The 27,199-nt window shown below is 50.2% G+C and overlaps 2 protein-coding genes across 4 annotated transcripts; both read right to left on the minus strand.

The window, feature by feature from the left end:
• Positions 1 to 81: 81 nt before the first annotated feature.
• VPS11 (VPS11 core subunit of CORVET and HOPS complexes) lies at positions 82 to 9,142 on the minus strand (the record flags this gene model as incomplete). Its single annotated transcript, XM_084274907.1, has 15 exons — positions 82 to 294; positions 730 to 952; positions 1,068 to 1,239; positions 2,369 to 2,571; positions 3,115 to 3,254; positions 3,725 to 3,886; positions 4,140 to 4,328; positions 4,698 to 4,841; positions 5,207 to 5,393; positions 5,891 to 6,042; positions 6,242 to 6,443; positions 7,649 to 7,896; positions 7,985 to 8,148; positions 8,401 to 8,536; positions 8,936 to 9,142. The coding sequence occupies 15 exons, from the start codon at positions 9,140 to 9,142 to the stop codon at positions 130 to 132; spliced, it is 2,694 nt and encodes an 897-aa protein (XP_084131033.1). The 3' UTR covers positions 82 to 129.
• Positions 9,143 to 15,050: 5,908 nt separating this feature from the next.
• On the minus strand, positions 15,051 to 26,452 carry DDX6 (DEAD-box helicase 6). Of its 3 annotated transcripts, none has more exons than XR_014617845.1 (13): positions 25,987 to 26,452; positions 23,846 to 23,909; positions 23,256 to 23,360; positions 21,984 to 22,113; positions 21,406 to 21,552; positions 21,065 to 21,163; positions 20,211 to 20,329; positions 19,103 to 19,231; positions 18,690 to 18,806; positions 17,378 to 17,441; positions 16,775 to 16,876; positions 16,025 to 16,282; positions 15,051 to 15,328 (listed from the first exon to the last, which is right to left on the minus strand). XR_014617845.1 is itself a non-coding variant. In XM_084275081.1 (13 exons), exons 1-12 carry the CDS (start codon positions 26,184 to 26,186, stop codon positions 16,107 to 16,109), a joined length of 1,452 nt encoding a protein of 483 aa, XP_084131207.1. In that variant the 5' UTR covers positions 26,187 to 26,452; the 3' UTR covers positions 15,051 to 15,328; positions 16,103 to 16,106. The 3 variants fall into 3 exon arrangements, 2 of the variants coding, with proteins under 2 accessions (XP_084131207.1, XP_084131206.1); XM_084275081.1 differs by having other exon boundaries at positions 16,103 to 16,282; XM_084275080.1 differs by having other exon boundaries at positions 16,099 to 16,282.
• Between the last annotated feature and the right edge of the window lie 747 nt (positions 26,453 to 27,199).

The following is a 27,199-nucleotide window of genomic DNA, read 5'->3' on the forward strand; positions in this document are numbered from 1 at the left end:
TGACGCCACGCCCGACGTCACGGCCGGCCCCTTTTTGCCCCCGCCCCCGGCAATCCACGCGCTGCCAAAGCTGGTCCGGTTTATTGCGGAGCCCCGGACCCCCGTACAACCGCGGCGGCCGGGCCGGGCTCAGGTGCTGCGCTTGGTGTGGATGAGCAGCTCCCGGTGCAAGCCGGCCTCGATGGAGGCCGGCGCCTTCCCCGGGGGCAGGTCCGTGATGAGGGTGAGCTTGTTGAAGACTCCGCGGCCGAAGTAATCGGCCACCACCGAGAAGCCGTCGTTGGAACACTTGAGCTGTGGGGACACAAAGGGAGCAGGGTCAAGCAAAAGCCTCCAGCCCTCCTCCTCCTCTCATGGAGAAGGCAACGAAGCCAGTGGTGGACGGCTCATTTCCACACAGGATTAACGTGACACCAAGGGCTGAGGCGGCACCTCGGGTCCTGCCCCTGTTTCGATTCACACTGCCTTCCCCCCCCACCTTGCAACGCAGGGACCAGCCGATGGGTCTCGATCCACTGAGAGGAATTTCGTCCTCCACCTCCGGAGAGCACAGAGGACTCTTTTGGTGCTACATGAAACACGGTCATCCCACAGAGGAAGGGGTGGGGAACCGCCTAATGCCTCCTTACTTCCCAGTCCACACAACCTCAGTCACAAAATGCCATCAACCCTTCTGGGGATCCACACCCCAACCCAAAATGCTCAGTGAGACAGGCGACGTGACCCTACCTGATGCTGGAACTGGTCGTGCAGATCCCTCTTCTGCTCCTGGGCTCGGATCATGTCCATCACTTTGCGGTTCTCCGGCATGCACGTGGGGCACTCCGAATCGCTCTCCGAGTAGCTTTCGAAGCAGTGCTGGTGGAAGGAATGGCCGCAGAGGAAGTGGACTGAAGGCAGCTCCAGGGCGCTGGTGCAAATGCTGCACTTGGTCTTCTGAAAGATCTTGGGACTTCAGCAAGCAAGGGAAACAGAGCATTATTTTTTTCCCTGAATATTCAACCTGCCCCCCAACAGCTTTAGCCCAAAACCAGGCAGGACTGCACACAGGCCACACACACACACACCTCGCCTTCAGCTCTTCAATCTCCCGACGGATCCGTGTGGTTTCTTCTCGGTACTTCTGGATTCTCTGCTCGTCCTGCTCTATCTGGCGGCTCTGCTTCTGCAGCTTGTTGACGAGGTAATCCTTAATCACGGACAGGGTGGCCGTGGAGTTATGCGCCAGCGTCTGCACAACTGAGAACAACTGAGGCGTTAGAACGCAGGCAGACAAAACACGCTGCTACCCAAGTCCTACCCGTCCGGGTCACTCCGGTCCATGCTCAGATGAGCTCAGCCCCAAAGGGGCAAAGCAAGGGTCCAATCGATCGCATCGTCACGTTTCACCAACAGGGTGAGGTTCATCGAGGCCAAGGGCAGAGTCCTTACTTGGGACAGAACAATCCTAAGCAGCACTACAGGCTGGGGGCAGAGTGGTGCAGAAGGACCTGGGGGTGGTGGGTGACCTCAGACTGACCATGAGTCAGCAGTGTGCCCGGGTAGACAAGAAAGCCAATGGCATCCTGGCTTGTGTCAGACACAGCGTGGCCAGTAGGTCTGGGGAGGTGACTATACCCCTGTACTCAGCATTGGTGAGGCAGCAGCTCGAGTGCTGGGTCCAGTTCTGGGCTCCTCACCATAAGAAGGACATGGAGGTCCTGGAGCGAGTGCAGAGAAGGGCAACCAGGCTGGGGAAGGGGCTGGAGGGCAAATCCTCTGAGGAGCAGCTGAGGGAGCTGGGGGTGTTGAGCCTGGAGAAGAGGAGGCTGAGGGGAGACCTTATCACCACCCACACTGACTTGGCAGGAGGGTGCAGAGAGGTGGGCGCTGGTCTCTTCAGCCAGGAGCCAGGAGATGGGACAAGGGGAAATGGCCTCAAGCTGTGCCAGGGCAGAGTTAGGTCAGATGTGAGGGGAAAAGTTCTTCCCTGAAAGAGCTGTCAGGGCCTGGCACAGGCTGCCCAGGGCGGGGGCTGAGTCCTCACCCCTGGGTGTGTTTAACAGGCGGGGAGATGAAGTGCTTAGGGATAGGGTTTAGCACAGGACACGAGCAGTTTGACTCGATGATCTCAAAGCTCTTTTCCAACCTGGGGATCCTGTGATTTCCAATGCCCCCCTTTGCCTCGAAATCACATACAGGCACCTCGATACCGCAACCGACACTGTGGATCTCTTGGATCTCTTTTCCTACCTTGGGCGTTGCAGCTGTCGCTTCGAATGGTGGGCTCAGGCTTCCTCGATACCCACCCCAAATTTCTAACCTACAGTTGAGTGCTGCAAACTAGTTTGGATTTGGGGTTCCTCTGGGCACCATGTGCCATTCTTACCAAGCAGTGGAGGCATAAGGTTCTTGTTCTCGATGTGTTTCAGCACCGCAGCGATATACTCTTTGCAGTCCTCCTCCTTCCGGGCAAAATAGCCAAGAGCCTGTTCCCAGAGACAAGCTTCTTGGTCTCCATACAGCTCGCACACCTCGATCACCTTCTTGTACTGCTCGTTTTGCATGTGGTAGTGCATGATCTGTTGGAAACTACGGGAGAAAGAAACTCGGCAGCTGTGAAAAATCCACCCCTCCCCTTCTGAGTTAGCGCAGGGACCTCGGGGTTTTACTCAGCTGAGCAATCCCAACACCAGAAGCTGAGGCAGGTCCATCATCCACCCTCCGCGTAACCAAGGAGAAGGTATTTTCAGCTGAGCAACAGCCTACAATGCCCACCTCGAGATACCATTCATGAGGGCACAGAGCAACAGAACAAGGGGTGATGGTTTTAAACTGGAAAAGGGGAGATTTAGGGGGGTATTGGGAAAAAGTTCTTCAGTGCGAGGGTGGTGGGTCACTGGCACAGGGTGCCCAGAGAGGTGGTGGAGGCCTCATCCCTGGAGACATTCAAGGTCGGGCTCCATGGGGCTCTGAGCAACCTGATCTAGTGCTCACTACAGCGTCTGGGACTAAAAGGCCTTCCCACCCAACACATCCCATGATTCTATGATCATGAGACAGGGAGGTTACTGGCACGAAAAACCCTGCGGTGGTTCGAAGGGGCAGGACTCTACAGGCAAGAGCAACACTCACAGCTTGCCCTGCTCGTAGAGGTAGAGGACGCCATCCTTGAAATTGTGCATCTGACATAAGACTAAGGCCTTATCAAAGACTGTTTTGAACCTTCCGCTCTTCAGGAGGGTGAGGGCTTCATTGTGCAGCTTCTCCTTGACCTACGGAGAAGGAAAAAGGGGGGGGGGGAAGAGGTCAGGGAGAGCAGAACACACACAGGGAGAACCTTTTTCCACTGAGACCCAGCCAACAGCTTGCAGCAATTTCAGAGCAGAGGATGGTTTTTGCTACATGCAGGATGCTATGACTTCTGTCACCCAAACAAGCCGGCCTCCTCCGAGACCTAGGCAAGCAAATAGAGCTACTTTTGTGGAAGAGCCACCAGCTCACACAGCTTCCATTGTATGGAATCAGTCTTTAAATGAGATTCGTGGAAAACAAGCCTCACTAAAAGCCGTGTTCTTCCAGCTAGCAGCCCGCTTCCCCTGTTTACAGGCCCCTTTGTGCAGTCCAACATTAATGTATCGCCTCAACACCCGTCTGGAAAGGTCAACAGGTTGGAAATAGGATTCAGCGATATCAAGGTGCCCCCCTTTCCCCCCTCCAAACGCAACGCTGGAGGAGCTCAAACCTGCTCATCCCTTTCATGCGCCCAGTTCTGGAGGCGAAGTTCCAGTAGGGTGTCATAGACGCCCTGCGGGGAGTCAGCCTGCACCTCGGTCATGTGCTCCAGGAAAGCCTTCAGTTCCCGGGAGTTGTTGGCGAAGACTGGGATGAACTCCTCCGAATTCGCCTGTGACACACACAGCCAACGTCAAGCGCCCGCATCACTCTCAGCCGCACCGCTGTGTCTCGTTCCCAGTGCCGGAGAGGTGAGCGTATGCCACGCCACGCCACGCTGATAAGCGGGCTCTTATCTCTGCAAATACTGGTACACCAGGACTTGGGGCGGGGGGGGCTTCTCATTCTGCACTGTAAGGTGCACAGGAGCACTTGCTCGCGCCAAAGTGACTCCTCGGAAGATCCCTCGGTTGAGTGATCCCTACCTTCTTCCCTTCCGGCACCCCGGAGCCCTCGCTGTCTCCCAGTGGCCGGTAATCAGTGCAGAGGACCTTCAGCAATTCCGTGGTCTCGTTGGGGACGTGGTGCATGAGGGTTTTACCGTAGCGCTTCATGTTACTCTCTGCCTGATCGAAGGGCAGCTTCCCGATGTAGCGCAAAGCCTCTTGGTAGTTCTGTGGAGGCAGCCAGCAAAATCAACCGTGCTGCACTGGCCTCCGAATTATCACCTACACCTGCATGTACTCCTCCTCAGGGAGGAGGACAGGCCATGGCCTGGGGAGGGGGGGGAAGGAGTGTGACGTAGAGCGATGTCTCCCTAACTCCCCTCCCTTCCCTCGACGAGGCAGCATAAAACAGAAAGGATAAGCCTCTTCGATTTCCACCCCCTCGTCTACACCATGAGCTGAAAGCAGAACAGGGATACTGCTGCCTCAGCAGCCCTGCCAGCAAGAGGGCGGTGAGATGGTAATTCTCGCTAACGAGGCGGCTAGGGAAGCGGCATTCCTCCCAGTATGTCAACGGGGAGCAGTACACCTCCTCACCTTGATGTCCTCCAGCTGGATCTTGAGGTACCACTCGTGGTGGGCGTGCTTCTCTGCCAGGTACACGGCATGGGAGTAGTAACCAGCCTGACGAAGCACCTTGATGGCCGTTTCCACATCAAAGCGGACCTCACTCTCACTTGTCTAGGGAGAGCGAAGGCAGAAAGATGGGTCCCTCAGCAACGTTCCCCTCATCCCGTCATGCATAGAGGAGGAAAGCCATAGCAGAGACAGCTTAGTATGGAAAGGAAGCAGTTGAACAGCCTCACGTCAACCTACAGGTCACCATAGCAAAAGCCGGCACCACCCCGGGCTCCAAAAGCCAGGAATGCAACCAGGAGAGCTCAGCAACAAAGGAGCAAAGATGGGGGTATCAAGGGGCAAACCCACTCCTCTCTCTCCCTCAACACTGCCACAGTGGGCGATGTACAGTGTTGCCGCTCTCCCTTTTTAATTATTATGGTGGACGTAACGACCTAGAATCGTTTCTCCTTCCCCCTCCACGGTACCTTAATGAACTCCTCCAGCTTGGAGCTGTCCTTGAGTTTGGTGTAGCAGTTCAGGAGAAGCGTAGTGTGGTCGGCATTGGCCAGCGACTGGAGGTGGAGCGTCTGCAGGTAAGCAGTGAGGTTGTGGATACGCTGAGCATCCAGGAATTTCCGGATAACATAAGATGGTTCCAGCTTCCCTATAGTCCTGGGAGGGGAAGAGAGTCGTGTACCCAGGAGGGTCACAACAGGATGAAGGAATCAACTACGTTAACGATAAGTTAATGTGGCGTAAGGACAAGTTAGGGGCACCGAAGTCTGGTGGGAAGTGGCCCTCTACAAAGGCAGCAGTGTAAGAAGAGTTACTCCTCCTTTTAAAGGATCACCACTAATTGGGAAGCCCACAAAAAAAGGGAATGAAAGGTATGGGGTTTCTTTTTTTGTTTCCAGTCATGCAACTCAACTTTAAACGCTCAAAGGCGCCCCAAGAAAGCCACCCCAAAGAGGAGAAATTTATCCTAAGGAGCAATTTTCAAACATCTTTTTCTGAGCCTTTTAATCCCAGCACCACGTTTCCCTCCAACTGTAGAGCTTTCACCTCAGGCCACACGGGGTCTTTTGGGGGACAGGGGCAGTTTGGTTTGGTTTTATCCCCAAAACTGAGCCCTCCATAGCTCCCAGCTTCCCTACACCGTCACAGCTTACCGGATATACTGCTGGATGGCTCCGTCATGGTTGCCCTTGTTGTAGAGGTGATCACCATACTGCCGAAAGATCTCGGACAAACCGTCGCTGTCCAGGTGGTGGCTCTTGGCCAGGTTAATGGCCATTTCAAACAAGTTCTTTCGGAACAGCATCTGTGAAATAACCCGGTAAGAGCAGGATGAGGGAAAGACCTTCCCACCAAACAAGTTCAAACATGCCTGGAAAACAATCTGGTGGTTCTCTACGGTGACACACGTGGAATTTACGCTACCGTGTGGCTCACTCCGGCTTCTCAAGCTGCAGAGCCAGTATGATCCCAGCAGAGATTAACACAGAACCAGGTTTACGTGCCTCCAGTTTGGTTTGTGTATCCTTCTCCTGCAGTACGTGAATCTTCCCGTCTCGGGTCAGGACGTACAGAGAGCCCCACTCCGCCAAGACGTCCACAACATCATCAAAGATCGAGCTGTACGCGATGAACTTATTGCACAGGTCGTAGATATTCAGGACTTGTTTGTCAGAATTCTGTGCCTCGTTCCCAGCAAATTCTGACCTGGAAAGTGGGAGAAAGTTTTAATAAAACAAGAGCACAACTTGGGATTCTTACTACCCAACACAAGCTAGGGATGCTTGCAGAACAAGACAAACAGGGGCCAGGGAGGGGGAAGGGTTGGATTTCAGTGCTTAAGCAGGCCTGATGGGCTGAACGCCCAGTATTCACACACGAATTCCGCCTGTGTGTTGGACCGAGGAATTCCTGGGGCTGGGGAAAAACAAACCCACTGTTCGTTCGGTGTGCTTAACCGCGCTACCCTCACACCAGAAGTTAATCGATGGGCGGGTCGGGATGAGTCTTACCCTGTTTGGAGTTTTGGTGGAGAAAGTGGGAGGCTGCAGGGGTGGCTTCTGCAAGAAGCAGTGAGAAGCTTCCCCCAGGCCCCACAGAGCAAACACCAGCCAGCTCAAGGCTGGACCCACTGCTGACCGAGGCCGAACCCATCAGTGACGGTCACAGTGCCTCTGGGAATCACGTTTGGGAGAGGAAAAACCCCATGAGCGGCTGCTTTGTGCCCCCAGAGAAGGGAGTGAGGCGGTGTGAGAGCCTCTGCAAGCACCAAGGGCAGGGAAGAAGGGGCATGAGAGACGCGCTGGAGAGAAAGACCATGGAGAAGACCTTGGTGGAGCGGGTTGTCCCCCCACAGCCCATGGAAGAAGACAGGGAACAGAGACCCCACCTGCAGCCCATGGAGAGGCCCCATGCCAGAGCAGGTTTGCTGGGGGGGGGGGGGGGGGGGGGCTTGTGAGCCTGTGAGGGACCAGGCTGGAGCAGTCTGGGCCTGAGAGACTGCACCCCACAGCAATGACCTACGCTGGGGCAGCTGGGGAAGAGCTGAAGCCCTGTGGGAAAGGACTCACATTGGAGAAGTTCATGGAGGACTGTCTGCTGTGGGTGGGACCCCACAGTGCAGCAGGGGAAGGGTGTGTGGAATATCTCCCCCACCAGCTAGGAAGAATATCTCATGAGGAACTGACCCAAACCCCCATCCCCGTCTTTCCACACCGTCCAGCTGAGAAGGAGAGTGACAGAGTGACTTCGGTGGACATCTGCCCTCCAGCCAGGGCCTAACTGCCCCCACACAACCTCTGACAAAGTCACAGTTGACCCCCCAGGAGCAAAGCTTCACAAAGATGAGGGAAAAGAAGGAAAGGGGGAAGCTGCAAGATTGAAAACACTTCATCTGTTCCCAGGAGCCCTACTTTGGAGAAGTCTTTCGATCCTTGGAGACGATGATGAGGTAGCCCCGATACCAGTGAACGATCAGCTTTTGTCCCTCGAAGGCGAAGCAGGGGCCACGTTCATCTGGTTGATAAAGGTACACGCATTCGTTTCCTGCCACGATGAACTGGAGATCCTGGGAGGGGTCGCTGAGAGACGAGCAGCGCAATCCGCAGCCGTGAGTGTCCAGCTCCAGGTGAGGATAGTCCTTCACCGACAGCGTGTAACACTAGGAGGGAAACACAAGGTTTGAGAGCTGGATTCTGGAAGCCGAAGGGTTTTGCAAGCCAAGGGTCTCTTGTTCTCAGCTCTCCCACCTGGATGTTCTCTGTGGTCACCACAAAGAGGTGCGTTGTTTTGCCCGACTGCCGGAACGCCAGGCCGGTAACAGGGTAACTGCCCTCACGGAGAATCTGGGTCTTACTGTGCCGGTCTCGAGTGATGTCTCCTTTTGTGAGCACGACACTCCCGTCAGCAAAACCTGGCAAAGGGGACAGGCAAGAACTCCTTCTGACACAGCACAGCCAAAATATTCTCCAGCGTTAAGCCAGGGCGGCTCCAGCTGGCGACAACCTAATTAACGGCAAGATAATTAGGTAATAGCATCACCGCAGGGTCTCGCCTCAAGGAAGCGTGCATCAACACATCCTCCCACCCCTCTCTTCCCCCACCTTACACCCTGAGCAAGGACTGCAATGTTTTTCCTCAGCTGTTCCAGCTGGGGTTTGCTTACCGATAGCCATGAAGTTAAGGTTCTCATGGACAGTCAGGCAGGATACAACCGTGGGCTTGTTACCCGGTATGGCTGGAAAGATTCGTGTGCAGAGAGGATTGCCGCCGTCTCGTTTCTCCAGGTTCCAGACTTTAACCTACAAGCAGCAACGATCCAACAGCAGCAAAACACGAGGTATAAGGAGGAGACCGGGACCCAGCGTCAAACGTAACAGCACCCTTAGTACGATCCAGGTGAAGAGCCCTCCTCCATGCAGGCGCAGCGCTTGAGGAAGGGAAATGTAAAGTGCACACTGGGAGACTATTACCTCATGGCGTTTAGGTATAAATGCACGGAAAGAGACGGCTCAGGGTGCACTTGATTTACGGGGACCCCCCAGCCTGAGCATGAACAAAAGCACTCCCTCCCCGTCCCCAGGTTGTTGCATCCCAGGTAATGAATTGGGTTGCTAGACAACAGCCAGGGTGAGCACGCTGCCTGTGGTAAGGAAGATCGGCCCTGTGCGCACGTTTCTCCTCTCCGCCGTCAGACTTACCAAGGGGTTAATACCCTCCTCGTCCTCACCGACAGAAACCAGGATGCTGTGCTGCTTCAGCTGGTACAGGTGCGTCACCCGGAGCTTATAAGCTTGGAAGCTGCTGAGCTGAAGGGAGCGGGGCAGGAACCAAATTTGACCTTCCATATGTAGATCCCAGTTAAGGCACACACACACCAAGGGGAAAAAGCAAAAAAAAACCCACATACAGCCCCCCCGAAGGCCCCCCACCGCCTCCAGTCCCAGCAGAATCCTTGATGCTCGTCAGTAATCCCGCTTCTGCACAGCGGCGCCCAAACATCCAGCAGCGTTTCTCCTGAACGGGCAGAGAACGGCCGAGCGCAGGAAGCCTGGAGCAGGGGATGAAGCACTGCTGGGGGCCTCGCCTGCGGCTCAGGCCCGGCTCCCGGCACTGCCGAGCCCCGGCTCCCACCGACCCCCGGCTCCCACCGAGCTCCGGCTCCCGTCTCCGCCGAACCCGGGCCACGGCCATCCTCGGCTCCCCCCGAGCCCCGAGCCCCGGCTCCCCCCGAGCCCCGGCTCCCCCTGGCCGCCGCCTCCCAGCCCAGCCCCGCCGAGCCCGGCCCCACGCAGGATATCCCCGAACACGAGGTTCCCGCGCCCCGAGTCGCAGACGGCGATGCCCGGCGGTAAGGCGAAGGGCTTCCCCCCGCTCCCGTCCGGCCCCGGCGACTCCTTCACCGTCTCCCTGTCGAAGAAGACGAAGCGGCGCCACTGCAGGTACGCCGCCATGTTGGCTGCCAGCCCCCTCCGCTCCTCACGTGACCGCCCTGCCGGGTCACGAGGCAGAGATCGCGTAACGGGCCGCGGCCGCCAGGGGGCGCAGCCGAGAGTGGGGAGTTACGTCAGCAGCGGGCGTCACGCACCTCCCGCGGCGGAGGAGCGGCAGTGCGGCCGCGAGCCGGAGCCCGCCTCGCGCTGGGCGGCCCCGGGCGCAGGGACGCGTCTCGGGGCGCCCGCCCGGGCGGGGAGCAGGGCCGAGGGCGCCGCCGAGACCCCCGCGAGGGTGATGCGCACGGTGCTCGCTCACGGCGTGCGGGGCGAAGCCGCACTCGGAGCAGAGGCTGCGGGCCGGGATCAGGGAATAAACCGCCCCAGGGAGATGTTGTCTGGGGGGGAGGTGCTGGGCTCTCTGGCCCCCCAGAGACAGGGCAGATGTGGTGCTGAGTGAGCCGCAGCACTCTACCACACTTGGACTTGATGACCTAAGCGGTCCTGCCCAGCCAAGGTTCTGCGACTCTCTGCCCAACAGGCCTGGGGCAGATTCCACCGGGGCAGCCGCATCCCCTTTACCCTCACCCCTCGAGCCCAGCACTATGCCCCAAAGCAGCTCCCCGCTGGCACCGCCGCATCATCTCAAGAGGGCAGAGGTGGCTCCTCCTGGAAAGACACAGGGTAGCAGGCTTACAACGAAAAAACCCGAGAGAAAGCTGGATTCCAGGGAGCTTTTATTGAGTTTCAATCAACAAAATCAGGATTTTACCATTCCTCTATAATGTTGGCACCAGGAGCTGGCAAAGCTCCTCCCCAGTCAGTGCCGCAACACGCATACAGCCAGAGAAACATTTCTCAATGGAAGTGGAGCTCCCCTGGAGTTTGCCAATTCCCCATTTAACAGAAAGCCAATTATTTCCTTGCGGTTTATTGTTTTTATTCCCCACCCCACCCCCCCCATTCCCCTAAACGCTTTATTTTCCAAGGACTAGCCCGTGTTGTTTGCTGGTTAACAGTAAGAATAACAAACTTTGTGACTTAGGCAACGGGTGGGTTCCAGCAACCCTGCCCGGATTGCAAAGAATTGCTTTTTCTTGAAATAAGAAGTTCCAGTTTCTTTCAAATAAAGGGAACAGTGACTATTTTTCTTCTCCTGACACCCCTTCCCCGGTAATTACTGGTTAAAATACAGCAAGCCTGTATCTTAATAAACCCATCCCTCCCCACCTCCCGTCCACCCCACCCTCCCTTACCCTCCCTGAATTTGTCTACAGCAGAATTTAACAACGCTTCCACCACAGGAACATCAGAGCACAGCGACGGCAAACCAAGGAGAACCCGGCCGATCATCGTTCTGAAGACAGGACGTGTGCTCTTCGGTCCAGAGCGCCCAGCGTACTGAGGAGAAAACCAAAGTGGCGACGCAGGGAAAAGACAGGAGTGGGAATCGGCGACGAATTGGAGAAACTCCCTGCACGTTAACTACTGCGACCCAAGTTTCACTGCGGCAGCCACGCCGCCGGAGCTCCTGGGAATGGAACTGGCTCCGTTCACAGCAAGCAAAGGCTGCTCGGCCCCGGCGGTGTTCCCGAGTCCAGCACCGGAACATAAACCGCTGTGACGGCGGCTCGGGAGACGTGGCACAGCATCTCCCTAAGCCTGAAGGAACAGGAACCGAGGCGGAACAGCCATCTGCTCGGGTTCACGTCCCGTTTGAAGAGGGGGAAAATAAAACCCATTTAACAATTTCGAGCACGTGAAAGCGTTTTTAAATCCTTGGAGCAGACACCCTCCCCCATCCCGAGTAAAAATAAAGAACAAAAAGATCAGAATGAGATGATTTGATACCAAACACATAACACAACATGAATTCATGTTGAGCTTTTTCCCTGTTCTTACCCACGGAGAAAAAAAAAACCCAACCAAATCCAAAATGAACCCCACCAAACTCACAGAGGGCAAAGGAAAGATGCTCCCATCTCATTCTGTAAATTGAAACACGGTAAAATTTGAGACCAAACCCACCCCCCACATCCCCTTTAGGAAAAAGCCCTCCAGCAACCACAGCGCACTCTGCGGCGCGCAGCCGGAGATGGGCCTACATAGGGGTTTCTCTGGAGGAAGCTGGCTGAAGACACACATTGACCTTCTTCCCAGCCGTGAAAAACACAGTTTATCGGATTCACAGAGATGCTTTTAGACTTCCAAGGGGTTAAATATTGAAAAAAAAAAAAGAAGTGTGAAAGACACTGGGTTTTCTGGTTTTTCCTTCACGCCACCTTTGTCGGAGGAATTATTTTGACCCAGGGCTCATCACTGAAGGCTCCGACCAAGGCTGGGACGTGATCAGCAACAAAATACCTAACACAAACCAGGAGCTTTGGAGGAATCTTGGGGAAGGTGAGATTTTATACATGCTCCTTGCTCCTGGCTGAGAGATAGGGGGAGGGGGGAGGATGAAAAAACCCACAACCCAAACAAAACAAAAACCACCCGAAACAAAGTTAAAAAGAAAAAAAAAAAAGGAACAACCCCCTCAAAAAAAAAAAAAAGACACACAAACAAAAACCCTGACAAGAACAAAAAAACAAAACTAGGATTTACCCTAGTCCTTTGGAGCATCTTTCCATTTGCAAGATCGCACCTGTTAAAGTAGCCTCCCAGCACCGAAAAACAGACCACTTCCCACGCAACGAGAAGCCACCTAAAACCGGTGCCACCCCACCCTCCCCAATAGTTTAGGTTAAGTGCCAATCCTCACTTAGAGGCCGAGTTTAAAGTAATACTTTCAAGACTTCTGTGCTTCCAGAGGGACCGTCAACACGCGATGCCAGACTTAAGCTACCGCGCATCTGAGCGGAGTGCACAGGTGTGAGGCTCATCACCACCACACGCACCCCACACGAAGACACCCCACTTATTTACATCTTTGACACCCTAAAACGATCCCTCTTTCTGTCTCTGGAAAATCATTAAGCTGGCTGCAGTACAAGAGCAAGATTTTACTTTTGGTCAAAGTTATCACCCAGGAAACTCCCAGTCACCCCTCCCCCCCCCCCAAAAAAAACCCCAACCAACCCCCCCCACACCTGAAAACTGTTTACATTTAGTACCTGCCAGTCAGATGTAAGCCCTGCGGCTCACAGAGTGTCTGTGACCAAGCTCTTGAGTTTGTACTCTTAGTGCAGCATTTGCTACAATTACGGAGTCACCACTGACAAAAACAAAACAAAGGAGGAAAACAAACAAACAAAAAAAAAAACAAACCACCAAACCAAACCAAAAAAACCCACCCAAAGTGACGAAAGAATAAAATCCCAGACAGAAACCTCGCTGTCTCATAAGGTTGTTTTCAGGAGGCACCTGGCTTCTATTTCTGATCCTTGAGGAAACCGGCAGCTAAATCCACCTCTGTAGTTCCAAATGGTCTTCCTCGATTTTTTTTTTTTAATAATAAAAAAAAAATATATATGTATATATATATATATAAAGGGGTCAAACAGGGGAAAAATTAAGACGATTCACTTCCGCCTCAAAAGGTTAAGCCAAGCGTGGTGTGAGCACAGCGATGAAACAGCTGAGCGAAAGGGATTGTTTGTCCAGGTGCCTCCTGACTGGTGGTGGGTGAACAGGCTGAAATGGAATTTAACCACCCCCCCCAAAAAAAACCTCCAAAAAACAAAAAACAAAAAACCCCAAAAGAAAGAGTACTGTTTTTGATTTGTCTCACTCCTTTTGCCTGTAGATCAGGCCAAACCTCAAGCATGTTGGGAGGGGCACAATTTAAAGCAACACTACTTGACCAAGAAAGCAATGTACAATGCAAAAAATGACAGGCGGCCAAATCCGTGCCGTGAACAGGAGGAGAGTCCGGCAGCTTTCCGCAGCGTCGGACGTTCCAGCGGAGGGGTTTGCCCTTACCTGCTCCCAAGTCCGTAAGAGAGGCCACGCTCTGAGCAGAAACGCCGCAGGAAGCGCACACGGATCCCACAAAGCTCTGGAACTGTCAGTTTATGCACGTAAATTGGGTTTCCTGTGGTTCCTCTCCGACCCGAATCCTGCGCCCTTACTGCGCGGATGGTCCCAAGGCAACACTGACACCCCACTGAACGTTTCCCTCACGCCGTGGTGGAACACGGGTCACAGCCCCCTTCAGAGCTCGGCAAGTTCCTCAAGTTTCTGAAGGGGAGAGGAGCAGGGGAGGGAAACCCCCAAAAAAATATATCGAAGAGCGTCTCCCAACCGGTCGCGCTACAGCTTTGGAGGCCTGGCAGCCCCGTGAGCGGGATCTCTTCCGTACGAGTGGTACAGGACAGCGTTGCTGGCACTGGAGCAAACCCAGTCCGACAAGGGACGCTTGTCGAGTCCTGTTCTTCGTGGGGAGGTCAGAGCACTTCTCATTGATTTTAGTGTTGCAGAAAACTGAGCCCCTCTCATCTTTAGCTGCTCCCATAATCAGTCTAATCCCTTTAACCCCAGCAATCCTCATCACAAAAAAAAAAAAAAAAAAAAGTGATATATATGAACCCAAAGGGGCAAAAAAACCCCAAAAAACCAAAACAAAACAAAAAAAAAAAACCCCAGAAAAAAAAATTTGTATTTACAAAGTTTGTACAATATACACATCTGATTTTCTATGGGACACACCGCACCAGAGGAAAGAGGGCCATGGCTCTGAAACAAGTCTACGTTATCAAGTGCTGTAACTACTAATGGAGACTCTTATGGAAACCAGTCTTTTAGTGTTCTGCTAGAGCATAGGGCTTTTCTTATGGCTCCCGCAAAGGATGACAGGCTACTCTTTCCTTCTGGAGCTATGATGCTGCACCTAATCAGCCCAGATTTTAAAGTTGGTTTCATTTTAAATACAGGTATTTACAGTGTGAGTGAACTGCAGATGCATATCAACTCCTCCAATTCAAAAAAAAAAAACTAAAACAAAACAAAAATAAACAGTTGAAGAAGGAAAAAAAAAAAAGTAGTAGTATTATCAATACATTTCACCTCCCAGCCCTGGGCTTGAGTACTTGGGAGAGGAGGAGAAGGGGAAGAGAGGGGAACTTTGACCTGAAACCAAAAACGGCTGTTGATTCCTTGGGCTGTGTCGGAAAGGTGATATTCTGAATGGTCTCATAGCATAAGGCACTTTGCACGAATAAGTAACAAGCTCTTTAGCTTAAAAAACAGATGAGTAACCAGGGAGAAGTTGAAATGCACTCAGTTGACAGTCGAAGAATTTGAAATCGCAGACAAAGCTCGTGTTCATCAAGATTCTTCTCTTTTCAGGGTTTCTCTTCTTCCCTTGCTGCCCCCTCCCACCCAAAGAAGAAAACAAACAAAAAAAAACAAACAAACAAACAAAAAAAAAAACCCCAAAAAATTTAAAACCAGCAGTTAGTGCAACTAATGTTCAATCAGCACACAGTGCAAACGAGTGGAAAAACAAAGAGACACTCCTCCTTTTAATCTTCTTTCTTCCTTGCTGCCAAATTTTAAAAAGGAAAAAAAAAACAAAAACCCAGGCCGAGCTCTTTAGTCTTCATAGTTCCGAAATGAAAAGACGAAGAAAAACCCACAAAGAGAAGGGTATCCCCAAAGAAACGATGTGTCACAGATCCGGATCAAAGGGCTTCACCTTCTGGCATGTGTAATCAAAGCCTAAAAACAGCCCAAAGCAAACAAACAGAAAACAAAGAGACAACCACAAGACCCACAGTTAAATCCATTGTATGCAAAATCAGAACCTTAAGTAATTAATTGCACCCACTACGTAGCAGCACTCGGCTAAAACCAGATCTAACATCATCCTGGAGCTATTTCGCCGGACTGCAACATGGGATGAGTCTTCTCTCTCCTAAGAGGACTGGACTCTGTGGTTTTCCCCTCAGACAAGCCTCAGAATGAGGAATTTCCGATGCTGCAACCTCCCTTTCTTTCAACACTATGCAGATGACCTCGAGCGGCAGCAGGGATGAATTACAGCTTCGCCACCTACTCGGAAAGAATTCCATGCAAGGGATGCTGAAGATGAGCTTGAACCCGTTCCTCCTAACCAACAAGGCACTTCGGCTCTGCTCCAGGTGTTGCAGTCTACACCAAGCTACACCTTTTCTTTCCTCGCCTTTCCTCTCACCCCCATTTCTTGTTTTAGTTAGCAATAAAGGAAAGAATTCCTTAGGCTACTAGTAGCCACCCCAGCCTCTCCAAACACCATTCCTACTCCCCCTTTCCCCCTCATTTTCAGTCCCCTTACCGTACGGGTGGCGTTTCAACTAAAACAACCCTCATCCTCCCCTCCCAGCTTCAGCCTATACACGCAATCCCTTGCACCAACAGTCTATTTCAAGCCCTCACTTCTCTTCAGCACCATCAGTTCCCCTCGTCCCTCATCTGACAAAGTTTCTCTAGTCAGGAAGGCATTTACGTACACACATTTTTACTGTTTCTCATCTTCTACGGGTTCGCTGTGGTATTCTGCCACGTACAGGCTCTTGTCAATGTTGCTTGGTATGGGTTTAATTTCAGTTCCCAACTGCTCCTCAATACTTTTCAGGTTGAATCGATCATCATAGGTGATCAAATTGATGGCCAGGCCAAGATGGCCAAAGCGACCTTGGGGGGGAGAGGGGGGGTGTGAAAAAGAGAAGCAAAAAACAGATCAAACTGAGTAACTGGAGGAAAAAAAGAGCAGATTAGTGAGTTATTAATACTGCTCTCTGATGACAAAAGCAGATCTAGGCACTACAACACAAGTCTCTACAACTTTCATTAGGCTTCGTACTGCTAGAGTTAAGAAAATTCAGGAGGTTCATAACACATTGATTGAACCTCCTCGTTCGTTACCAAAACGAAGTGGAAAAGCCTGTCACCACTGCCCCACACACACCCAGCCCTTCCCCAGTAAGGGAGTTCTTAAGCCCAAACTACACAGCTCAAGCACACTGAGTTCCTTTGCTGACTGCCTTTCTTCAGGGGTTATTTCAATGATGTCCAGACGTTAAAACACACCTCAGAGCACAGGGTGGAATAAAACTAGGTGTAAGACACCACGGAAGCATCGCAATCACCAGGGAAATTCTACCTAAAAGGTATTTTTCCACTGACCTGATCTGCCAATACGATGGAGATAAGTCTCTGCCAGCTTTGGGAAATCAAAGTTTATCACCACATTCACAGCTTGGATATCAATACCTCGGGTAAACAGATCTGAAAGACAAGGCAGGTCACGAAGAAAGTTAATTTCAATGAGATCAAATGCTCACAGCACTTAACAGCAGAAGGATTAACATTTGTTAGCATCGGCTCGTGCTACTTCCCTACTATCAAAGAATTTAAATACAACTCTCTTATTCCAGATGCTTTGTGCTCATTATCCATTATAAACATGAGCAATACACAAATGATAAACACACACCTAGGCTGAAAGAGTCATTAGCATCAAGTTTCCCCGCGCCCCATCCCCACCTGAAGACTCGTATTTGTGAAACACAAGCATCTCCTCACACATGTTTGCACGCCACCACAGATTTGAGATCTGGGTGACGTCTTGCTAGCTGGACCGGTTTTATTCCGGCCATTTTTGTTAAGACAACACAGGCACTCAACTCACAAGCCTGACAAAGGCGCCTCACCAACGCAACCTGTTATACCTGGGCTAATGGCTAAACCACTGTCACAACATTTAGAAAAACATTTAGGAACTCTTACCAGTGCAAACAAGATTGCGGCATAAGCCGTTTCGGAAATCGTGGAACACACGATTGCGGTGCTCCTGGGAAAAAGAAACCCAACGTATGTATATAAACAGCAGCAAAACAAGCAAACAAATAAACATGAAACCCATCAGTTGCGACTCTCGGGGATACTGGGGTTGTGAATGCTGAACTTGAGCCACGGGAATCCCTCCCCCTCATCGTCACTGAGCAGCAGAGTCAAAGGAAGCTGCCAGTATGTCTGTTACACTCATTCCCTTAAAATCAAAAGTGGGCAGCATCTTTGTTTTGTAGTACAGAGTATTCTTCATCACTGCTTCTCTGTTAGGGGTGGGATGAGCCAAATGCCTGGGAAGACTCTCCTCCCACGAACACGCTGCTTTGGGCAACACACCGGTTAAGGGATGTCGCTGCTACGGAGCGAAGTTAATGTCAGGAACAAGCTGAAGGCTTTGGCATAAACGTACCCATGCTTTGCCCCAGAGATCATCTCCTGACTGACCAAATGCCGGCATTTCAAGGAACCCATCTACACATCTCTCCATTCTTAGTACTGACACCACTTCTCGCTTAATTACCGGTCTGCATGTGGCCCAGCAAACCTGCAGTTCCACAAAGAGCAAGCTAGGGCTCCACTAAAGCTTTGGTTTGTGAATGTATTCTAGCTTACATGCAATAAATCAAATAAAAATGAAAAAACCCCGCAGCACTGCTGTTTTACATGCATCACTTCAACCTCCTGACAGCTTTTAGCGCATGTGCTAGAAAGAAGGGTGTTAGGGAGTACGAGGCGTGTGACCAAACTGACAGTTCACAGGTGCCTCCGCACCAGCAAACCTGAAGGAACACTTTTCCATCTGCGCCAGGGCTGCATGCACTCGAGTCGCTGCACTTCAGTCATGGCTTTCACAGAGAAGTGGGGTGAAAGCTTCCTCCCTGACTTCCTAGAATGACTTGAGGGGCAGAGCACTGGGGTTTCTATTGGTTTTAAATTGTGCTCCTTTTCCATCAGTTACGCTGGGCGGTCTAACGTGGGTCCCCACACTGGGAGAACATTAAGGACTCTGTTTTCAGGCCACAGTCAGTCCCTACACCATGCTAACTAACCTGACCTAAAATACTCTTTAAAATATCAACTGACCAGCTATGCCACGCAGTCCGAAAGAGGGTGGGGGCAGATACGTGTCTAAAACCAAACTGACAGCAAAACAATATGTGTTCCAGTTTTCAAAGAACACGCCAGTTTAAAAGCAAGCATGAGCCTTAATTCCACTACACAAACAAACCATCGTAGACTTCATACTCACCTGCCTCATTTTAGCATGGATATAGAAGCAGGAATAGCCCAGCTGGGAGATCTTTTTGGCTAGCAATTCAACCCGTTGAGAAGAGTTGCAGAAAATGATCGACTGGTTAATCTGGAGCTGAACATAGGAAGTAGAATACTCAGTAAATGCAGCATTTTAACCAAGGAATGATCCAAAAGTCTAAATACCCTCTGGAACACAAGCAAAGCGGGTGCACTGCTGGTAACTTAACACATGATAGTATTTTCTACAAAGTTCTATAACAGAAGGTGTGGGACAAGCAGCAGATCTTTTAGCTTTAGCTAAACAGCATATCGCAACAAGAAAAAAGCAGCACCAAACTGTTCCTGTCACCCCCAGTCTTATTCTTGGTCCCAAAAGGGGAATGTTCTTGACCCAGCTGTCCCGCTTACCCTGGAAAACAGCGTATTGAGGCAGTGTACTTTCTGACGCTCGGTTACGTAGGCATAGTACTGGGTAACTCCCTTCAAGGTCAGCTCCTCCATCAGGTTAATCTCGTAGGGTTTCTGCAAATGGGAATTCTGAAAAATAAAGATAAGGATGAAGCAGGAGTATCTACATGCAACACAAGGTAAGGCACATTTAGCTTCTTCCACAGCAAGGATGCATCTGGAGGAGGCCTTAAAAACGATCAAAGGGCTGCAGCGCCTCTACTGTGAAGATAGGCAGAGAGAATTGGGCTTGTTCAGCCTGGAGAAGGATCTAGGGGGACCTCATAGTGGCCTTCCAGTGCCTGAAAGGTCCCCCTAGATCCTTCTCATCACACAACACAAGTGATCTACCCTCTGGCCCTCAGAGGGAAGAACCAAGGAGAAGGTATTTTCAGCTTTGAAACGGCCTATGGTGCTTGCCACAAGATACCACTCATGAGGGCACAGAGCAACAGGACAAGGTGTGATGGTTTTAATCTGGAAAAGGGGAGATTTAGGGGGGGGTTCAGGAAAAAGTTCTTCAGTACAAGGGTGGCAGATCACAGGCACAGGTTGCTCTGAGAGGTGGCAGAAGCCCCATCCCTGGAGACACTTGGCTTGGATGGGGCTCTGAGCAAACTGATCTAGTGAAGATGTCCCTGATCACTGCAGTGGGTGGGCCCAGACAGCCTCTGAAGATCGCTTCCCACCTAACGCGGTCTGCGATATCTAGCCACTCGCACTTAAGACTATGTGCAGAGCAGACAGGGCAGGTAACTTTTGCAAAGGGACACTTGTAAATCCAAAATGACCAAGCAGGCTGGACAGGAACACTCTCTGGAGGCAGAGCAGCACAGATGGCACGCAGCTAACATAAAAAGCTCTTAACTCACAGGTTAAGAGCTGCCATACCTAGCTTTACCACTAATGCTACTGCAGGGGGAAATTACTTTCAAGCTCCTCTCCTAGATTTAAGACAACTGAGATTAAACCAGTGAAATCTGGACGTGTTAATAACACAAGCGCTAACGGCTACATGCCACGTGCAACGTCACCACCATGAGACGTGGCTGAAGGTGTGTGCACTCACCATGAACTTTTGTACACTCAAAGGAAAAGTGGCCGAGTAGAGCAAAATCTGTCTGTTTTTAGGTAGCGTGAGAATAATGTCTTCCATTATTTGGACAAAATCTTGAGACAGCAACTTATCTGCCTGCAACGACACAAGTGATAAAGAGCAAGCTAAATCAACAGTGCAAGATTGCAGTCTGCTGGCAGCACCGCAGCGTGGGGTAGATGGGGACACAGGACCAAAGCAAACCCCAAAACAAAACACCAGGAGCATTCTCTCCCTGTCCTTATGACATAAGGCCCCTATGTGTAATTTAGCTGCTGGAGACAAGGCTCATCAGCAAAAGGAGGTTTATCTTCTCCTGGTTTTCAGCACTTCTATTAAACAGAATCAAGTTCAGGAAAAATAAGTGGACTTTAAATGGAAAAGGGTTATCAGGGTTCCTATCGAGTTATCCAAAAGCTTTCACAGAACTGCTTTCTCAACAGCTCACTCAGAAGCCTGTGCTCTACTGGATGTTCATCAATCGGCTTTACACAAAGTTATGCTGTAAGCACAGCTCGTTTGTTATGAGCCAAATCCAAATTAAACCCATTTCTTTGTTTCAGAATAGACAGTTATTCAGGAATATTCAGAAACGGCAAGGATGACAGGAGAGGCAAACCTTCTGAGGTTGCTTTCTTACGAGACACACGTGCAGGAAGATACTCCTGTCAAAACACCTCAAAAATACTGAGAAATAGGTGACCTGTACACTTCTCATGCCTTTAGGTAAAGCTTGAATTGTTGCTGTGCATAACGAGGAGCCTCAACAAAACACATCATCGCTTTAACTTGGTAATAACATCCCAAAACTTTCAACCATGAGTAACTTGCCTCATCCAATACTATCATCTGGACGTGCTCGACTTTCGCTACTCCCTTCTTGATGAGATCAAGAATTCTCCCAGGGGTAGCTATCACCACGTGCACTGCAAGGTTAGAAGAGCAGAGGAGAGAAAAAAACCCAATCAAATCATTGAATCACCATGGTTAAGGCAACCAAAATGGTGTTTCCAGCATTCACGTCCATGTGTCATACAAACAGTTTGAGACAAATCACAGCACACAAGCAGCCAAGAGAGATGTAGAGCAGCCTGTTCTGCTACAGACAAACAACAAGCAGACATTCTACTACCACAGCGTAAACACCTCGTAGGAGAAGTGCTCAGACCTGTATCATCAAGCCTCATTATGTCGTCTCGCAAATTGGTTCCTCCTGTCGTGGCCATCACTTTGGCACCTCCCATGTGTTTGCTGACTTGGATGCAGATCTGACTGACCTGCAGGGCTAGTTCACGGGTGGGAACGATCACCATTGCTGGAAGTCAAAAGCATCAGCGTCAGTTACTAGTAACAGGGGGTTATCTGAAATACTAAGCCTCAGAGGAGACAGACTCTATGAATGCTACGCTTCTATGGTTTGGAGGTCCACTTAGGGTACCCTGAACTACTTCTGACAAGGCAAATGCCCTGTGAGCATTCTCCACCCCGTGATATTCCCTCAGTCACCACGCTTGCTCGCTGCTCCAAATCCACTTTGGCAAAGTCCGGAAGACACTTTCCATTTCAAACTTTTGGAAGCAGTGGTGGGACTCGTAAAGTTCCACCTCTCCACATTCTCTCTCTTCGAAAGCACAAGCAGATAACCTACGCCGCTCAATCCCACCGACCGGTTGGAGATTCAGGTTTGCTACGTAGCAGCCGATACCACCACCCAGCTGCTGTTACACGAGATCCATCCCCACTGACCTTGTATATTGTCCTTCTTTAAGTCTAGCCGTTCAAGTAAAGGAATGAGGTAGGCTCCACTCTTGCCTGTTCCATTTTTCGCTCTAGCCAAGATATCCCTACCAGATAAAGCAATGGGGATGCTCTCCTCCTGAAATGCAACGACAGACAGCGCATGAGCAATTGTTAAGCCACACCAGCTGAAGAGGCTTTAAACTGTCCTTCCTAAAGAGTATCATGTGGAATCCAAGCATTTTACGAACAGACCATCCCACAGACATGGCAGACTTGCAACACAAGGGAGTTACGCCTATCAGTAAAAAGCTCTACTCCATATATCCCACTTAAAAGCCTGTATCTTGCTTGGTTGCAAGAGAACCGGCAATCACGTACCACAGGAATGGTAAACCTGTACTGACACCTTGGAGAAAAAGTGAAAAAGCGGGGAAAAAGGCAAAGAGACATCACACAGCCCATGCGATTCAAACCCGTGCGCTCCTGAGGTTTCAAAAGGAAAACCAGCGGGCTTTCCTTTTGAAACTTTAAAACTCAGGCCCCAAGTTTTACTTTTTGGGCTCTGCCGCCCTTTTACATCAGTATCTAAAGAACCCTTTGGATAGATAGCACGATTGGAATCTAGTTTTACAGCAGAGAAATTCCCTAAAGGCCACAGCTTTCTCTTGCCTCAAGGAAATAAAGCAGAACTGCATCACTAATAAATCCTCCAAATCACAATTAAGAGAGAGTTCGGCCTCCCCAAATCCCTGAAGTTGACACATCGACAGTTCATAACAGAACAAGCTTCAAGAGCAAGCCTGCTAATGTATCAACCCCTCTCCCACTATCTCCATTCCACTCCTTCCAGATGCTTATGCAATAAATAAGCCAAGGCTGTGTGATAAAGCCGAAGGTCACAGCTCTCTTTGTAACAACTAAAGGCACAAGGCCTACGGTAACTCGGTTTTCCAAGTTACAAACCAGCCCTGTTCTCACTGGCATTACTTATGTGAAGGACGTTACTGAACAGAGGATTAGGGCGATAATGCCTCTGGACCAACAGGAAACCCAAGTTTGCTTCTCCAAAGCTAGTCCCATCTTTAAGTCACCCCTTGCATGACTTAGGAATTTAGCTGGCTGCAAGAAATTCTCGCCCTCCCCAAAGGGTCACCAAGTTCTACTGCTCAGAGTCCTCATTCTCCCAAACCACAACACAAGCATCCAACATTTAGACGCAAGGATTTCAGACTTATAATAATCAAGCACTACTCAGAAGCAGCCTTGTTCATAACCAACCTGAATAGGAGATGGTTTTTCCCAGCCCATTTCAAAAATTCCCATCAGCAACTCCCGTTTCAAACAGTAATCTTCAAACTCGTTTCCTTTTGTGGAGGTCACGTCCTGAATAATTAAACAAAATAGAAAAAAAAAACCAAACAAAAAAACTAAGCACATCCATAAGATCAGGTGAAACAGGGGCAGCTGTAGATCTGCCTGTGCAGGAAGGCCACACAGAGCACTGCATTACCCCACAGGAGCTCCCGATCTGTGCCGTACCACAGAGCAGAGAAGGAAACTTTTAACCTTCTCATTGCCAAGTAACAGTGCTGGGAACCCACCCCGACACCTTTCCATCCACCTTACATGAGATGCTAACAATCAGTCCCATGCTGTAATGCTATCAAAGCAAGAAATCCACGTTTAACTCAGTTTTTCAGCTTTTCAAGAGAAGCATCTCTCCTGAGCAGCCGCAGAACAAATCCTTCATTTAAAATAGTGAGAGTTGGACATCTTTTGAATCGCTGCTTAGGACAAGTATTTTGCCACTGCAGCTTCTCCCTCATTTTCCAGTTAAATATTTATTCCTCCAATTCAACCACCCTTACCGAAGTTTTGATTCTCAAATCCTTTGGAGGGAGTTTTAAAGTCTTCTTCCAGTCATCACCAGGTCTACAGCAAAAATAGAACAAAAAAGAAATTTTAATTTAAAAAAAAAGGAGGGGGGAAGAATGTTTAACAATTTTACTTTGCATTTTTCTTTCCTTAGATACAGTGATGAACACGTAATGTTTTGACCTTCTGGAAGATAAGAGCACCTACACATACAAGCTCGAGTCTTCTCTGAGCTAAGCAGGATGCAACAGGCAGGAAACTGTAAGCAGAGAAAATCAGCAGCCTGCCAAGCGCAGGGAGAATTCGTGAAATCTTTATCCAGTCATGATTCAAGTCCCATTTTTAGGGCAAAGAATCAATCCAGTGAAACACAGACTTACAAGTGAACGCCAACTTAGTCATCTGACAGAAACTGGCTATAATAAATCCACACAAGGATATTTCATCACTTAAAAGGAAAAAAAATACTTTAAAAAGCCTCTTGCCCAGGGAACATCCATTCTTGTGAGTAAGGAGAGAAGACAAAAAACACTTTTGGGAAGAAAATGAAGCAAGCACACACTCCACTTGTTGATCAAATGTTGCCTTCCGCTCTCAGTGCGATTCAGACACTCGTCTCCTCTTGAAAGCCCCTGTGCAGAGGGGAGCCAGTCGTCCTCTTCCCTGATCCCAGGAAGTCACGACCACAATCTGATGAGTTCTGAATCACCGGCTTTGTTAGAGTAACTCAATTAAGAAAAATAATGACAGGAAAGTAGTTCAGCAAACTTTACAATCCCGAGTATTCCGTTAGGCACTCTCTCGACAGGGAGTAACAAGATCAAAGCGAGTGTTGTTGGGGGGTAGGAGGAACCAGAGGAAACAAAGGGAACACATTACCGTACCATCCCAGACTCCCACATTTTTCAGATTTTCTAACCTCACATTTTATTAACACGCTTCCAAAACCAGTTTGATAGTAGGAGAGCACTGCAACGATACCGTGTTAACTCAGCTCGGGCTTTGACAAATTAAAGCCGGAGCGTCATACTGAGGGGGGCAGGCACCACTGTTCCAGACCAACGACAGAAGGCACCCAACTTTAAAGAGTTTCTCACCACGAGAAAGAACACCACCAACCAACCCAACAGTGTACCCAACTGGACTGAGACCAGGTGGCATTTCCTCCTCGGTCTTAAATTTCGGTTCAGTTCCTTCCCACTCCCCAACTTCTCTCTCAGACTGCTCGCAACAAGTTAACAGCATCATAGAATCACAAGGTTGGAAGAGACCTTTGAAGATCACAGAGTCCAACCATTCCCATCCTATGCTAAACCATATCCCTAGAATCACAGACTGGTCTGGATTGGAGCTCTGTGATCCTTGTGGTCCCTTCCAACCCCCCTGCCACTGGCAGGGCCACCAACCTCCAGGCCTGGAGCTACACAAGGTTGCCCAGGGCCCCATCCGACATGGCCCTGAACACCCCCAGGGATGGGGCACCCACCCCCTCTCTGGGTACCATGTTCCAGCACCTCACCACTCTCTCTGGAAAAATCTTCCCCCAAATATTTAATTTAAACCTCCCCTCCTTCAGCTTCACCCTACCCCCCTTGCCATTATCTACCCTTTTAACAAGCTGATTCCCCCTCCTGTTCCTCTGCTCCCTTCAGGTACTGGAAGGTTGCAATGAGATCCCCCCGCAGCCTTCTCTTCTCCAGCCTGAACAAGCCCAGCTCCCTCAGCCTCTCAACATAGGGGAGGTGCTCCAGCCCTCTGATCAACTTCATGGCTCCTCTGAACCCTCTCCGACACTTCTACACCTTTCTCGTATTGCGGGCCCCAGACCTGGACACAGGACTCCAGATGGAGCCTCACAAGGGCAGAGCAGGATGATGCTGCTGCTGAGCAGGCACCTCTCACAAGCCACTAAGCAAAGCGTCAAATCTGATGCACGCAACCAATAAGCCACCAGTTTTGCAGTGGGAGAGAAGCTCACACAGGGAAACCCCACTTGCTGTCCGTACTGCGCATCCCAGGGCATTTCTACCCACCAGTGCCCATGAAACAACAGGAGAGAAACTTTCCCAACGAGGAGAACTCACAACCGTGACTTTCAAAGGCAACTACAGCGGCGGCCGATGAGAACACTTACTTAATAGCGGTGGTCATGCTCTGTGCTTGCTGTTGAGTGCCGTTGTTGATTGTGTTGGCATTTTTCAGCTGGTTCATCTGTTGCTGAGTCTGTGTGCCTCCACCTCCTGGGCCCCCGCTGGGTTTTACCGGGCCCCTCAGCTGCCCGTTCTGACTGGATAGACCCATTATAACAGGGTTCTCTGTTCTGGCCGTGCTCATGGTTTTTTTTTTTTATTTTTAAAGATGTCTTTTTAGACTTCAAAACTTTGAAAGTCAGTACAGAAACTGTAATAACAGTTTATTAGACTCTCCAAAACGAAGAGATAAATAAGTCTTGCTCAATATATGAGTCCTTTATTGCAATGCAGGCAAGCACCTGTAAGTCACTCAAAAGTAAAGCAGTAACTTGCTCTGATGCACTGTAGATCAACTTTTTTTTAAAAAAAGCCCTCTAACAAAGTTGAGTTAAATCAGAATTCACTTGCTTCAATCTGGAAGAGAAGCAGATGGGAACAATTAGCACATGGATTCTCCTCTACACAAGTCATAATGATTTACCTTTAAGAATCACCGCTCTAAACAGCTGTACCCTCAGCAGCCTGAAGAATAAGGCCCACCCACACCCACCCACCCCTAACCCATCCCCTCCCCAAAATGAGTGAATTTTACTGACTGCTTCGCCAGTTTTTAAGTACTCCCACTTCTGGGGCACAGCAAAGCAGCCCTAGAACACTGAGCAACAACGTTGCAGCCCAAGTCTGCAACAGCGAGCAAGACCACAGTATCAAGCAGGCAGCACAGTCCAAACCCTCCAGTCACTCTCACAGCCCCTTTCGCTTTGAAAGGAAAAAAGAAAATCCCCTAGATCTTTTCTATTTAAAGCAAAAACAAAGCCCAAAAGACCCAAAACTGAGAAAAGCAACAATCTGTTTTACTCTCCTTCGACCCCAAAAAAAGTTCAAAGCAGCTCACTCAAACTTTTTCATTGGGTATTATTGACTTAGCACCGTTCAGAAGACCGAAGGCAGCGGTATCACCGAGCTGAACTGGCAGTAGCTTCCTGTTTTGTTAACTGCCAGGAGCTGAACCCGAACCAGAACCAAAGCAGCGAGTAACGTCCATTTAACAACAGGTCCCCAGCTTCCTGCTTAGGGATTCCTGACGTTACCTTCCAGCTGCTGGCAACAGCTCGCACTGCATTTGGCAGCATTTGGTACATACGACTTAACAGC

This window comes from Gallinula chloropus (genome assembly GCF_964237585.1).
Source record: "Gallinula chloropus genome assembly, chromosome: 24".
NCBI classification, from domain to species: domain Eukaryota; kingdom Metazoa; phylum Chordata; class Aves; order Gruiformes; family Rallidae; genus Gallinula; species Gallinula chloropus.

Bases quoted from the DNA above. Each gene is read 5' to 3' on its own strand.
- DDX6 (XM_084275081.1), bottom strand. From the start codon at position 26,186: ATGAGCACGGCCAGAACAGAGAACCCTGTTATAATGGGTCTATCCAGT. The intron at 22,114-23,255 runs GTTGGTTATGAA...GTTGCATTTCAG, and splicing joins AAAAACCATCTCCTATTCAG to GAGGAGAGCATCCCCATTGC. The intron at 16,877-17,377 runs GTAAGAGTTCCT...CTTGTCTTTCAG, and splicing joins CCGCAATCTTGTTTGCACTG to ATCTGTTTACCCGAGGTATT.